The sequence below is a fragment of the Pelophylax lessonae genome (genome assembly GCF_965119305.1).
Source record: "Pelophylax lessonae genome assembly, chromosome: 9".
NCBI classification, from domain to species: domain Eukaryota; kingdom Metazoa; phylum Chordata; class Amphibia; order Anura; family Ranidae; genus Pelophylax; species Pelophylax lessonae.
The window spans coordinates 175,625,483-175,641,735 of record NC_138776.1 but is presented as its reverse complement, the minus strand read 5'-3'; the positions used below and the strand labels follow the sequence as shown (position 1 = coordinate 175,641,735).

The 16,253-nt window shown below is 42.7% G+C and overlaps 1 protein-coding gene across 1 annotated transcript; it reads right to left on the bottom strand.

Annotated features, from left to right (window-relative positions):
* Positions 1-296: 296 nt before the first annotated feature.
* On the bottom strand, positions 297-6,208 carry LOC309563750 (uncharacterized protein). Its single transcript, XM_082268347.1, has 3 exons — positions 5,905-6,208; positions 4,121-4,168; positions 297-470 (listed from the first exon to the last, which is right to left on the bottom strand). The coding sequence occupies exons 1-3, from the start codon at positions 6,110-6,112 to the stop codon at positions 418-420; spliced, it is 309 nt and encodes a 102-aa protein (XP_082124473.1). The 5' UTR covers positions 6,113-6,208; the 3' UTR covers positions 297-417.
* Positions 6,209-16,253: the final 10,045 nt, after the last annotated feature.

Genomic DNA, 16,253 nt, shown 5'->3' with positions numbered 1-16,253 from the left:
TAAGGAACGGTACAATTTATATGTATGACCTTTCTGCTATTTAGGCTTTGCTGTGTGTTACATATTCTAGCCCACTGCATGCCACATGCTGTGTATGATATTGTTCAGAAGTTGCTCAATGGACTCCTGTTGTAACAATATACTACTGTGAAAAGTACAAGTAGTTTAAGGTTGATGTATGAACAATTTTGAGCTAGTTGTCCCTCACAGTAAAAAAAAAAAAAAAAAAGGCAATTCATTTAGAGCATCATGCAAAATCTGAAAAGTGTAAATGTAAAAAAGAAACGTGAAACAAATTATGCTTAAGCAAACATTTTATTGTTGGTTATATCCAATGGAGAAGCTTTTGTTATAAGGCATTTTTACTTTGAAGCTATAAGGAATAGATCTGCAGCCTCCACGGTCCTTTTAATTCTTTCAGCAGTGTTTAGATTGGGTTTGGCAAGGATCAGCACAAGGGTTGCAGGGATCTGTCCAAAAAATAAGATGACCAGTAATTATCAATGTACAATGCAGCAATGCTATAGTTACTGTCAGTTAACAGCACAATGAAAATGCATCATATGAGTCTTAAAAATTACTCTAGGCACACTCTAATCCCAAATGCATTTTATGCCTATTGATAACTGGATCTCAATTATTTTGTCACTTGGATTCGGTTAGGTTTACTAATTAAATGTGGCATTTTCATGTATACAGCAAGATCACTGGACTTTTAGCTTGGGAAGAGCTTGTCAAGGTTAAATATTCAAATGCCTTTAATACGCTTTTTTATTAAAGAGATTCTTTGTTTAACCTAGACATATTTATAGTCTGATTTACCTCCTACTTGTTCAAGTGGTTGTAAACCATTCTCCCACCCTTGGAAAAACATTATCTCCACAATAAATGTGTATAACATATTTACATAGTTACATAGTAGGTGAGGTTGAATAAAGACAATAGTCCATCCAGTTCAACCTGTGTAGGTGTGTGTGGCTGTAATCATCTCACATACCCCTTAATGTCCTGATCCTTGAGATGTGTGTCTAAGAGTCTTTTGAAAGCCACCATTCTTCCCGCAGAAACCACCTCTTGTGGTAGAGAATTCCACAATCTTGTAGCCCTAACTGTAAAGAACCCCCCACGTTGCCTGAGGTTAAAACGCTTCTCCTCTAATCGCATTGTATGCCCTCTTGTCCTCATGCAATCCCTTCGACTGAACAGCTTTTTTTCTAAGCTGAGATCCCCATTGAGATATTTATAAATTGCTATCATGTTCCCCCTCAGGCGTCTCTTCTCCAGGGAGAATAAATCGAGCGATTGCAGACGCTCTTCATAGTCTAACTCTGCCATCAGGCTTCCAGTTGCCTATGTCACTAGCAGCACTCCCTGAGGGATTGAAACTGAAATTCATGCTCGGGCAGACTGGTCCTGGGCACTGCCAGGCTGTTTGGATCAGAGTGGGCATGACAAACATATCACCTTGGAAAAAAGCAATGAATAAAGGTATTTGGAGGGATTTTTAAACACTGCAATTTGGGAGGAAATTGACAACCCAGATATGTGATAACTAGAGATCGGCTCAGGTGTGTTCAGGATTCTAGTCACAACCCACCTGCCCAATTCTGCCAGGAAGCCGACACTGCACACCGCTAATCACAGGCAGTGAGGCATTTCCCAGGCCGCAGCTGCATAGACAGGGAAATGTCTCACTGCCTGTGATTAGTGGTGTATAGTGTCGGCTTCCTGGTGGGATCGGGCAAGTGGGTTGGACTAGGATCCCAAACACGCCTGAGCCCATCTTTAGTGATAACAGCATTTAGGTTTGCAACCAATTTAAATGGTTAATTATGCCTAAGCATAGTTAGTCAAGATCCTTTGACTAACTATGAGAAATCTGTCCAATCAAAGAAATAACTTTTTTAGAAAAAAATATAACATGTTCAGATAAACAGTAAATATTTCTGTATTTTTGAGTATAATCCTACTTTAAAATATATGTTTATATGAAGCTAAAATTACCCTCATAAAGTATTACTTATGTGGAATCAAAATTTGTAATAACAGGCTTCACCAGCTCTATTCAAGGATTGCCTTTAAGCTCCATTATGCCAACTTGTCCTGCATTTTTCCAACTATCTTGGAAATATATAAACTTGCTTTTGAATAGTAATGGATACATTTTGATTTTGTGATCAGTTCTACAGTGAATGAATATGGCTAATGTGTTAGATGTGGTTCTGTGAATTCATAATGTAATTAAGCTGTTTTCAAACCAATGGCTATGTAGTCGGTGATGTATTTTAGTTTTGTGCTACCCTAGGCAAGACTAAAATCGGGCACCCCCCATCTAAATTTGTCCCACCCCTTCCTGTTTAAGATCCACCCCTTCATCTGTTATTATTGAAGCCCCTAGTTCACCTTGCAGGCAGGCAGACTGGTGGACGGCCTCTGGCCTCTCATTTATTATACACTGCCTCCCCATCATGGCATGTATTATATATACTCTGACTCCCATGTATTATATATACACTGACCCCCCCATATATTATATATACACTGACCCCTATGTGTTATATATACACTGATCCCCCATTCACCCTATGTATTATATATAAACTGACCCTATATATATTATATATACACTGACCCCCCCATATATTATTTTATATACACTGACCCCCCCCATGTAATATGTATACACTGACCCCTATATATATATATATATATATATATATATATATATATATATATATATATATATACTAACTCCCATTGTATTATATATACAAGGACCCCCAAATATATATATACACTGACCCCCATGTATGATATATACAATGCCCCCCATGTATGATATATGCACTGGCCCCCACATGTATTATATATTTACTGACTGACTCCCCCATGTATTATATATACACTGATCCCCCATGTATGAAGCACAGAGCAGACAGAAAGCTCACTCTGGGTGAATGTTGGTAATGATGATTTCCTGGTCTGTTTGAATGATGAGTGTACGTGTCCCTGTGTGACCTGTCCCCCTCCCTGGATGTGTATTGAGGTGTTCCAGATGTAGTAAAACTAGAATTGCTGCTCTCCAGATAAACTTCCTCCCTCATCTCCTTCCATTCCAGCCTGGCAGAAACCGTGCTACCCCAGAGGTAAATCCCGCCATCCTCATCCTTCCTGATCCGATCATTTCACACAAAGGACCAGCGCTGTCTGGGCAGCATGCACACACACAAACCTTCTGCAGCTCCGAAAGGAGTAGGGCAGGGAGACTCTACACGACATGCCTCTGCTCGCTTGCTGCCCTTTTATTTTTAGGTTGCGTTAAAAATGCTTCACTGCTTCTGCCACATAATTTGCTTGTCTGCATATTGTGGCCCCCCTGGTGAGCTGTACACATGACCATGAGCTCTGGTGCAGTGAGGCAGGAGGACCTGATCAGGCCAGTCACTGGCCAGTATTATCATACCGGCAGCAGTGCGGCCGCTTTATGGGGGCACCAGACAGATTTTCTTCCCGACCCAGTCCACCCCATAAGACTCAGGGGCATTTTTTGGTGCCAAGCCCCCTGCAAAGTGCCGCCCTAGGCCTGAGCCTTGTTGGCTTAGGCCAAGATACAGCGTTGTATGTAGTAAGCGTCAACAATAACTCCTGTTTTTTTATGTTGTCTATGGGTAGTGGTAAAAATGCATGGCTATGTAATGAATAAAAGATTGTAAGCTCTTGCAAACAGGGCTCTTTTATCCTCTTGCCTTGAATTGTATTGTAACTGTACTGTTGACCCTGGTTTTATATAGACATAAATCCTGTATGTTAAAAATAAAGCAGTCAGTTAATAGGCATAGGAGTAAAGGGAATGTCAGTCATTACCAAAAGATAAAATGGCTTCAGTTAAAAATTTTATGAGCAACTTCAAAACGTTCAAATCATTATGTTTAAAGTATTGTGGGCTTTTTATAAAAATAAGTAGGTATTACTCAAAAAGAAGCTTAAGGTAAGCCATACATTTGGTTGACACCCGGTATAAGCAACTATTGACCAGATAAAGCACTGAAACCGCTAATTTTATATACAGAAGTTTGGAATATGGGTGCATTTATACAGCGTTTTAAAAAGTAAGAAATACCTTTCTTATGACCACCAGAGCTTTGACACTGCTGCACAGGAGCGCATGCTAAAGGAAAGAAAGTATACATCAATGTCTGTGCATATAATACTAGTTTAGAATTAAGTCTTCCTATGGTATAAAGTTATTTGGAAGTTAGCATTTTTTTAAAATAGGGAACTTTTTTTTCCCGTGTTTCTATAGGCATATTTTAACCCCCCCAATATGTTCAATAATCATATACTGTAAATAAACAAGGCTGCAGAACTCCTAATATCTTTATTTGTTAATTGCGGGTGGTACTTTCTGCTTACAACATACCAAAACCTAACACACAGATTGTCTCCACTCTACAAAACTCCACACAGCTTTAGTTGGCAGTCTGGGAGAGGCATTGGGGGAATGTTATCACTGGATGGGTTCAATTTGAATAACTGGAGTTAACAATTCTACTGCTCATACACTCATCAATTTAATGACAGATTGGTGAGTTTCAATCACCTTTTCACTCCAATTTTTGGCAAATTTCAGACTGTGAAATTGTCAAAAATGGAGTGCAAATACATTTAATCCATTTGATCGTTTTTTGAAAAAGTGTTTTTGAATTTCCAGTCCATTCTTTATAATTTGGTTGTCTAAAACTCGGAAATGCTTGTAGCTGAAAGATGATTGAAATCTACATAAAGGTGCTGTGTGTGGCCAGCATTTGGCAGGCCATATATGTGATAATTTCCATTCAATTACAACCACCTTTAAGCCACTGAGAATCACAAATAAGATTTCAGCACAAAATTTTGATTAATTGTGAAGCTAAAAATAGGCTGTAATTGACAGCTGTAAAACAGTATATTGGAAGATCACTTGGAAAACCAAAGAAACAACAAGATCTGATTTTTATTCGTTTAATCTAGAATTTTTTTTTTTTTTTTTAATCACATTTTGATCAATCAAAACTACTGTTTTGCATCTGATTGCTTTTAGATTTTATCTAAAATAGAATTAAAAGTTTATTCACTTAAATGTTAAGATTGTATAGATAGTCTAGAATGATCACTTGTATGAGAGATGTACCATAGACACTTAATCATGGTAGCATATTATAAAACTAGCCATGGTAATACTAAAGCAACACTCAATAATGATGCCCGCTCGATCCATCCAATGGTGAACTTGAAAATAAGTAGGCAAAATAACAAAGTACCACACTCATAATGCTAAAATGTATAGGATCACATTTTTAATTACAGTAATTAACCAATTGATGATATTGAGACTTAAATTCTGTCTGTCTGCTACTCTCCAGAGCACTATACTGTGAATCAGATAAGCAATCTACAGTGATACTTTCTGATCAAGAGTTTGCAACTTATAACATTCTATCAGTTGTATGACAACCACAGCAATTAGGATTGTTGTCTATAGCAACCCTCCAGGTTTCAGCTACCATAATCTATAATAAATGAAAGGAATGTAGCTGCTTGTCACAGTCATCAGCTTCAGTTTTCTGAGTGCCCTTATTAGTCATCTGTTTGATATGCACATCGCAGAATGCTTACAGATATTTATTTTATTAGTGAACAGCTAAAAATATCCAAGTTACCCATTTAATGAGGTCATTTTTGTAGGAAAATAAGCAATGTTCTTTTTTAATTAAAAAAAATAGCAAAACTGTTTCTTAGTAATTGTAGCAGTCCAGTATAAACTTATAAAGGGCTAAAATTTACGTTTTCTTTAGGTAATGCTGAGCAAATTATGTATGTTACAAAAAGAAACACTTTGCACAATAGTTGCAGAAAATAACTTACGGTCCTGGCAGATGCTTTGCTTCTGGCATGGGTCCGGGCACTTAGCTTGCTGCTGGCATGGGTCCGGGCACTTAGCTTGCTGCTGGCATGGGTCCAGGCACTTAGCTTGCTGCTGGCAAGGGTCCGGGCACTTAGATTGCTGCTGGCAGGGGTCAGGGCACTTAGACTGCTGCTGGCAGTGGGATTTTCCTCCTTTAACTCCAGACATGGCTTGGTTGTGATGCTTTGGTCCTTTTTTTCTGGAATGCAGAAGACTCAGAATGGTTTGCAGCTAGGACTTAAGTGGCTCCTTATATATACACAGATTTACAAGGCTCACATTTTTTGGAGTGTGAGCAATGTTTCAGGTTTTACAAATTCAAAAAAACAGGATATTACTGCCAGAAAGCTTTATTTGCATTTAATTATTTCCTTGAAGTAGGAGCCTCCCAGAAAACAACCTATGCCATTTATACATTACACAACTGCACTTAATAGCTAATTATTTAGGAATACTCATCTTTGAAAACACCTGCCACATAAAGTGATTAAATAAAGGTTACATATAGTTTTGGGTGAGTAAAAAACATAAAGAAGGACCTAAATAAATAATAGGCTATGAGCTGTGAAACATTTAGCTGACGCACAAAGAGAAACTAGTACTAAGTTATTTATGAGGATGAAATGCATTAAACGTGCTTCATAGCTAGCAATTTAGAAGTGGTGTTATTTATATTAATATAGTACAGGTTCCTTTTTATTACTGGCCAGGTTAAATCATCAAAAGCATAATCTAGGGATAGAGAGCAATGAATCATGCACCTGCAGCTTTTGATGTCAGCATAAATCCTCTTGAATAATAAATAGGCATGGTGGTCAGCACAATAGAAACCTAGACTAGATCTGTGCATGTAATCCTATATTGGGCAATGTTTTCTCTTTTTTTCCCCCCCTTGGCATTAAATTGTTGGTCCTGTGAGATTTAGCAGTCTCTGTGTTAGCAAAGTTACCTAAGCCTTAGATCTTTCATTACAATACATGCCCCCTTAGAGTTGATGTATGGGCGAAAGTAACGTTTCCTTTATGTTTTAAATAATTTTATTATATGTCTATTTTTTCTTGTCCAATCATTTTTATTGAAAGTGATCCAGTATAAAATCTTACATATATAAGCAAATCTAGAAAACGGTTTTGGTTTGTGATTGGGTCTATAGAGATTACATTAAAAAAGCACAATGCAACCCAGTATAGTGTAGATGTACAGTCATAATAACGTGTGTGATTGTTCAAAGAATGTGAAAAAACTATAGAGGATGAGCAGGGGTTCCCGGAGGTTCCAGTAGTCATTTGAGGGAGATAAGTAGTGAATTTTACGATGATATGCGTTACTCAGGGTTCCAACAGGGAGAAATCAAAGCCAGGAGGAAGGTAATCAATTACCATGGATGACATCTTTTGGTGAATTTAGGAATGCAATTTTGAAGGATGGTTTAAATTTTGCTGTGTATTACGGCAAAGAAGGGCGCTGTTTAAATATTATCTGGGTACTTGACAAAATAAGTAGGTTAGCAATATTCAGAGTATCAAACTCAATCTAAAAAATATGCATCAGAAATATTGAACATAAGTGACATAATTTTCAAAAGAAGTTCACATACATATATTTCATCAGTGTTTAAATACAAAAAAATGAATGAAAATAGTAATGATGGTATACCTTCTACCAAATAAAAAAAATATTATAAAGTGCTATGTGCATGAATAGTGAATTAAAACAGTCCAACTGGAAAATACATAAAAAAAAAAGTGAGCATAGTGCAACAACCATATGATGGTAGTAGATAGTCGGGCAGAACACACACACCGTGCCTATAGAAAAGATCTTGGAAAACTTTTTCACCCTGTGGGTCAAATCACACACTATAATGCTCACCAAAAGGCCTTTGGCCACAAGGACCTGATTTGCTTTAAACCTGAATGGGTGCCAAGCCCCCAATAGCACCCTGTTCTCTTCACCGTAACCAGGATATGTATGGAAGCAAAGAACACAAAAATGGATAATAGTGCAACTCCGTTTTAACTGTAGAGCCAAAAAGCAATTCCAAATTATTACGCTTACATTAATATGTGCCCAGACCAGCACTAGCAAGATCCACCAAAATTAGATTAAATTATCCTGGAGGTTGTTGTAGAAGAGGAAAATCCCTCATAGTTTAAGCTTAGATTGGGTGAAAAAGTCCCAGGCTCTGGGGGGCAGAGTGATTATTCGGATGGGATATTTGGCAATAAAATGAAGTAATCGCAGACAGATGAACTAGTATTGCGTGGGAATGTGGTATTTCCCTACTAATTCTTCCAAGGAGTAGGGATGTTACCTTTGCGGAGAGCACTGGCATCTAGAATGACGTACCACATTAGGGGTTTAACAGATAGTGGAGGGATCATGGCCTCACAAATTTGTAAATGGAATGAGGTTTGGATAGGCACCTTGTGGCTCAATGTAGCGGAGTTAAAATGTCCCAAGGCTTCCACTTGTCCCTCAGAAGAAGTAGATGAAGGTTGGGGATAGGGATAATGTCTAGCTTAATGTCTACCCACAGAGGGGCTTCTGCCGAGGGAAGCCAGTATTTAATTTGATCTAATTGGGCTGCCCAATAGTAGTCCCTAATGGCCGGAATACACGATAAGAAAATCGGCCGAAAATTTCCATTCAGCGAAGGATCGGCCGATATTCTACTCGTTAATGCCCAGCCATCAGTGACCGATATCGATATTGTGAACGAAAAATCCCGTTTGAAAAAACCGAATATTCTATACGTTGTTGTTAAGGTCGTTCATTTAAAATCTGTAGAACATCATCACGCATGCACTGTTTCGATGGTCAGTGGTCAAACGGTCGGGCGATATTCGGCCTGTGTATGTTGGCAACGTTTTCGACCAACGAACACTTTTTCATAAGTCGGTGGTCGAATGATCGGGCGATATTCGGCCCGTGTATTCCAGCCATTACATCAGGGAAACGGCTCCACCCAATGACCTTTGTCTAGTTAAACATGAGTTGAGGGCATCTGGCTCTTAGCCCTTTGCCCTTTCCATTTGAAGGATTTAAGGGTTCTCGACAGAGGTGTCATGTAGTGGTTTGTGATGGGTATAGGCAAGGATCTAAAAACATAGATAATTTGGGGAAGAATATTCATCTGCAGTGCTGCTAATCTGCCGCACCAGGACAGTTTGAATTGAGCTAATCGTTTAAGTTCCTTATGGAGGTCAGGTGTTTGTAGTTGGCAGCCACCAGGGAGGTAGGAGAGGCAGTAAGGGTAATGCCAAGATATGAGATCCCTTCTGAGCTCCAAGTAAAGGGGAATAGACTCTGAAGTGCATGTTTGGTGAAGGACAAAACTCCTAGGACTAAAATTAACGACTTAGTGGCATTCACTTTTTAATAAGATACTACTAAATTGGGAGAAAATTTGAAAAGCCTGTAGTATATAGGACTCATGATTGGTCAAAAGCAAGATAATATCATCTGCAAAAAGGTTTATTTTGCGTACGAATTTGTGGAAATTAAAGCCTGTATGCCCGAGTGTGAGCGAATCACCTCCGCCAGGGTTTCAGTCATTAGGTTAAATATTGATGGGGACAATGGGCATCCTTCTCAAGTCCCATTTAAAATATTGAAAGGTTTTAACAGCAGGCCAGATAAACTCACTTCTGCTGAAGACATGGAATATAATGCCATAATAGTGGATAGTATGTAGCCCTGGAAACCAAATTTTTCCAATACTGATGACATATAGAGCCCTATCGAACACCTTCTCTGCATCAATTTTTTTGGCAAAATGTATAATATTGAGGATTTGTATTGTTGCATCCAGGGTTTGTCTCCCAAGGACGAAGCCCAATCGATCTCTGTTAATTAGAGTTGGCAATATACACATCATTAGAATTTTAGCATAGATCTTCACGTCCATGTTCAATAACGAAATTGGACGGAAGAGCGCAGGGGTAGAAGGGTCTTTACCCAGTTTGGGTAGGGTGACCCCTTGTGCTTTTAACATCTCCAGGGCAAAGTAAGAAGCATGCATAGCTTTGGCAAACACTGGATTCAGGTATGGGATAAGAGTGGGGGCCAACAATTTATAGTATTAGTTTGGGGATCTGAGTCAGAGATGGGAGCGTTAGGCGCCTGGAGAGGGTTATCAGTGAGGGTGTAGCTTAGCCAGCTCTGTATGTCAGACAAGGAGAGTTGAGGAGTATTAGGATACTCATGGAGGTTATAGAGAGCACTGTAAATATTTGCAAATGTGTCTACTATGCCTTGCGCATTGGTTATTTTGTGTTTGAAAGTGGGATGTGTCATATGGGAAATTCTAGTTTTCGCTTGGACAGCCTTAGTTCTTTTAGCTAGATGCTTTCCGACTTTATTAGCGTTGGCATGGTGGGTAAGTTTGAGAGACCTAAGGTGCCAGTCATACTTTTTCGCGAGGTGGGCCCTAAATTTAGTGAGGGAATTTGAAACAGATTGGGTGGGAGAAATATTGTTCTTAGATTAATGATCATGGATTTCTGAGAGCAGATTATATCATTTTGAATTTCCTTTTTTCCTAACCCTGGCTCCTTGTTGTATATAGATTCCCTGTATAAAGGCCTTTTGTGCATTCCAGGGAACATAGGGTTTGATACAGAGTGGTTATTACTAGAGAAAAAGTCCCAGAGATGCTGAGACACAGCCTGAGATACAATATCATCCTGCAACAGTGTTACATTACAATGCTATAGAGATGATCTAGAGAGGGGTTCCTGTCCCTCAAAACATATGTAAGATCATGGATAGAGGAGGAGGAAACCCTTTGAAGGAGCTATTTGTCAGGTATAAATAGAACTATGCAGGAATAGGAGTGATATCTGGAGCAGAAGAACGTATAGTACCATTCACAGGTGTGCTGGCACCTCCAGACATCATAAACCCCTTCAGTATGAAAAAGGTCCCATATGGATAAGTTCCTTCCTTTTGTGGGGGAGCTGGAGTCCAGGTGTGGATCAACCCTCATGTTAAAGTCCCCACACAATCACAGCTGGCCATATCTAACAGAAGATATGAGTTTAAGGACCTTTCATAAGAACCCCTACTTTTGCTGGTTAGGGGCATAGATAAAGACAATGGTATATGGTATAGAGTTGATATCACTTGTGAGGACAATATATCTGCCCTCATCATCCAGAAGCGAGCTCTTGCCATGAAGATATATATATTGCCAGATAAATTGAATAAACCATGTTTTGTGTAAACCTAAAATATATCTAGAGTTATGCTTTAAGCTTACTGATTACTAATGAAATGTGCTTACCCGAGGAAAACATTTGTCAACAGAAAAAGATGGTCTGCTTATTTCAAAAGAAGACAGTTGCAGCATGGTGGAAACCAACGGCCTACTTCCCTGTTTGATCAACGAATAGACATTTGTGGTTAGAACTGGTTAGGACCACCAAAAATGCCCGCCATTTCTATTATTTAACAATAATATGTTGCCACCCAGTTAACCCTTAATTCACCATAAGAAGAAAATGGACTCTGATTGGACCAGTTACATGGTCACACCTAGGTTACAGCCCAGAATACACCTATGTCTCATGCATATTCATTACTATAAAAAGCTTAAGCCCTGTGGGGGTCAGCAGGACTCCATGCAGGCAGACTGAACCTTTAGCATCTACCTGTTTGTGTATTCCTCCATGTGCACATGAAATAAAGCAAACTTACTTGTTTTTCCTACAACTCACCGGTATTCAGCCTGAAATTCTTCTAACACATATAATCCCTATGTGTACACCTAAGGGTGCCGTCTTTACGAAGTGTGTTTCCTGTACACAGAGGATGTCCGCCTTGGCTTTGGACACTTCCCTCTAGAGGGAAAATCTTTTAGCTGGGTGGTTGAGACCCTTGGCATTGAGAGAGACAATTCAGCGGCATTGCAAGGTGTTAACGTGTGAATGACTATGTGCTGGATCAAGCTTAAGATAGCAGAAATGCAGGGCCAAGGAGACTTGGGTGTAGAATGGCAAGAGGTTTGAAGGAAGAACCTCGCGTAGGTGTTGAAGATGCATATAGGAAGATAAAGGTAGATCTGATGTGTGTAGCAAGAGGGCTTGCACTGAAGAGCCATAGAATGAACAGAGTCAGGATTCTGTGGAACTAAACAAACAACCAAGAAAGTCTAGGGTAGGGATCATGTGCAGAAGCAGAAAAAGTGCATAAACAACAAGCAGAGGGACAAAGGAAAATTACTAGGCCACCTCAGGCCTGGTGATGTGGTAGGTGAAAAGGGTTCAGGAATCTCCAGAGGTATTCTTTTTCAAAGATCTCTTGTAAGCAACTATTTGCCATTCCTGTTGTAGGTTGTCAGGTCGATCACAGTGTGGCAGATTTGGGAGAATGCCCCATTGCCGTAAGGCTTGCATGCCTACCTCCGAAGGGGTGAGCCAGACGGTCAACTCACGATGAGTGACAGAGAGGGTTGCCTGGCATTTCCACTTGTGGGATCTTGTGATTGCGTAAGGCTTTGATTACTGTCAAGTTTCTGTGACATTGAAGAGTGTGCTGTGATAAGTCAGGAAGCAGGTACACTGAAGAGTAGGTTGCAGGAAGAGTGTATATCTGATGGGAGGCAGACAAGATCTTCTCTTTCACATGAAAGAAATGTATTCTGAGCAGAACCTCCCTCCAGCGGGAAAAAGGAAGGTTTCGGCAGCCTGTGGATTCTGTCAATGAGGAGGTCCATGGGGGTTAGGGAAGGCACCAAAGAAGAAAAGGGATCTTGAACATATTGCAGCAGCTGGTCAGACGATACATATTCGGAAACCCGTCTGATTTGTATGTTGTTCCTTCTGAACCTGTCATCCAGGTCCGCTACCTTGTTCTTCAACCAGCTTATTTCCTCATAGTGGGCCGCATTAGTATCCACCATGGTGTTAAAGGACACCGTATAATCACTCATAGATGTTTTCACCCTGTCTGGTGGCCCAGAGTAGGAGAGGCAGCTATGGGGTCAGAGTGAGATGCAGAGGCAGAGAACTGGGCAGCACTTACCTCCATGCCTGGGTCCATGATGCCCTTGCTGAATAACTCCCTGCGGCATTTAGACTTTGCCTGGGTTGTGTGTGGAAGCCCCTGAGGAGCCCCCCACTGCCTGTATATGTAGAGGAATAGCCAGTAGAGCCTGTGGCTTGGCCTAGATGCTGGTTGTGAAGTGCTCTGTGCCATGGCTGGCCAGTTTACTGGGTTGTGGCGGATATTTCTTGCAGTGCGCCATTCCGTGGCCCCTGTACAGGTTCTGGGTGTCACGCCGAGCTCTCCGGGTCCTGCAGCGTCTCCGGAGCACTCGAGGCGTGCTGCGGGTAGCGGCGCTCCGGTCACCTTCCCCGACCGTGAGCACCGCTCCCCCGCATCTCACATACAGTCGGTCCGCGCCGTGGGACGTTCCCGTCCGCGGACTCCACTCACCTCCTGCTCGGCTCCCGCCCTGGCTTCCTCCCGGCGCGCGCGGGCCCGCTCCCTAGGGCGCGCGCGCGCCGCTGCTCTGAAATTTAAAGGGCCAGTGCACCACTAATTGGTGCCTGACCCAATCAGCCCAAAACGTATAAAAACCCACTTCCCCTTCCTGTCCTTGCCGGATCTTGTTGCCATTGTGCCTTGAGAAAGCGTTTGGTGTATTTTCCCTGCCTGTGTATCAGACCTTCTGCCGTTGCCCCTGACTACGAACCTTTGCCGCCTGCCTTGACCTTCTGCTTCGTCTGACCCTGCCTTTGCCTTGTCCTTCTGTACCACGCCTGAATCAGCTGTCCGTGAGGTTGAGCCGTTACCGGAGGATACGACCTGGTTGCTACCGCCGCAGCAAGTCCATCCCGCCTTGCGGCGGGCTCTGGTGAAAACCGGTAGTAACTTAGAACCGGTCCCCTGGTACGGTCCACGCCATTCCCTCACTGACACAGAGGATCCACCCCTAGTGTCTTCTTTGGCCGCTAGTCCGGACCCTGACAGTAGATCCGTGCCCCTGCCTAGTCTCGCTGACATCACTACCGTGGTTGCCCAGCAGTCCCAGCGGATTGCTCAGCAAGGTCAACAGTTGGCACAGTTGACCGCCATGCTGCAGCAGCTTCTTCCAGCACGACAGCAGCCGCCTCCTCCGTCTGCTTCTGCTTCTGCTCCACCTCCGCAGCCGGTGGCCGCCGCCACCGCTAGAATCCGTTTGTCTCTTCCGGACAAATTTGATGGGGATTCTAAGATGTGCCGGGGATTCTTGTTCCAATGTTCCCTGTTGGAGATGTTGGCCGATCAGTTTCCTACGGAACGGTCTAAGGTGGCCTTCATGGTCAGTTTACTGTCTGGGAAGGCCTTGGCCTGGGCCACGCCGCTCTGGGACCGCAACGATCCTGCCACTGCCTCTGTCCAGTCCTTCGTTTCTGAAGTCCGCAGTGTCTTCGAGGAACCTGCCCGTGCCTCGTCAGCGGAAACAGCCTTGCTAAACCTCGTCCAAGGAGACGCTACAGTAGGCGAATATGCTATACAGTTTCGTACTCTGGCCTCTGAACTGACCTGGAACAATGATGCCCTTTGCGCGACCTTTAAAAAAGGTTTATCCAGCCATATCAAGGATTCTCTGGCCGCACGAGAGATACCTGTCTCCCTGACGGAACTCATCCAGTTGGCTACTCGCATAGATATGCGCTTCATTGAAAGACGTCAAGAACTTCGCCAGGAAAAAAACCTTGTTCGCAACAGGCGATATCCACGCCTGGCACCTCTCTTCCAGCAACCTTTGCAGCCGGTTACTGTGCCTTCCGCCGAGGAGGCCATGCAAGTGGATCGGGCTCGCCTGACCCAGCAAGAAAGGTCTCGCCGGAGAAACGAGAACTTATGCTTATACTGTGCGAGCTCCGAACACTTCTTAAAGGACTGTCCAGTTCGTCCTCAGCGTCAGGGAAACGCTCGTACCTAGTGAACGTAGGAGTGTAAATTCTTCCTCTCCACGCTTGATTGTTCCAGCACGGATTTCTTCTGCCGCTAAAGTCTCCTTCCCTGCGGAGGCCTTCTTGGACTCTGGTTCTGCAGGAAACTTCATTAAAGCCTCCTTCATCAACCGCTTTAGCATTCCTGTGATCCGTCTCGTCAAGCCCTTCTTCATTACTACAGTTAACGGAGAGAATCTGAACTGTACCGTGCGTTATCGCACAGAACCCGTGCTCATGACCATAGGGGTCCTCCACCAAGAGACGACTGAATTTTTTGTTCTACCGAACTGCACTTCTGACGTCCTTCTTGGCTTGCCCTGGCTCCAGCGCCACTCTCCTACCCTCGACTGGACCTCTGGGGACATTAAATCATGGGGGCCTACCTGCCACACTCGTTGCCTCAAGTCGGTACCTACTAGACAAGTCTTCGTCTCCTCACCATTGCTTGGCCTTCCTAAGGCCTATCGGGACTTTACTGACGTCTTTTGCAAGAAACAGGCGGAGGTCTTACCACCACATAGACCCTATGACTGTCCCATTGATTTGCTTCCCGGTACCACACCACCCCGTGGCAGGATTTACCCTCTCTCCATTCCTGAAACCAAGGCCATGTCGGAGTACGTTCAGGAGAACCTCAAGAAAGGTTTCATCCGGAAGTCTTCTTCTCCTGCCGGAGCAGGATTTTTCTTTGTTGCCAAAAAGGATGGGTCACTACGCCCATGTATTGACTACCGCGGTCTTAACAAAATCACGGTAAAGAATCGCTACCCTTTGCCTCTCATCTCGAAGCTCTTTGACCGTCTGCGCGGAGCAAAGGTCTTCACTAAGCTTGACCTCAGGGGCGCTTATAATCTCATCAGAATCCGTGAAGGAGATGAGTGGAAAACCGCTTTTAATACCAGAGATGGCCACTTTGAGTATCTCGTCATGCCTTTCGGCCTGTGCAACGCTCCTGCAGTCTTTCAAGACTTTGTCAACGAGATCTTCCGGGACATGTTGTATACCTGTGTAGTGGTCTATCTTGACAACATTCTAATCTTCTCCTCCACCCTGGAGGAACACCGTCGCCATGTTCGTCAAGTGCTCCAGCGCCTTCGTGTCAACCATCTTTACGCCAAAATGGAAAAATGTCTTTTTGAACGTAGCTGTCTTCCGTTTCTGGGATACCTAGTTTCTGGACAAGGTCTTCAAATGGACCCCCACAAACTCTCTGCAGTCTTGGATTGGCCACGCCCCTCAGGACTTCGCTCTATTCAGCGCTTCCTTGGATTCGCCAATTACTACCGCCAGTTTGTTCCCCACTTCTCCACTATCGTGGCGCCTATTGTGGCACTAACCAAGAAAGAAGCGAATCCGAAATC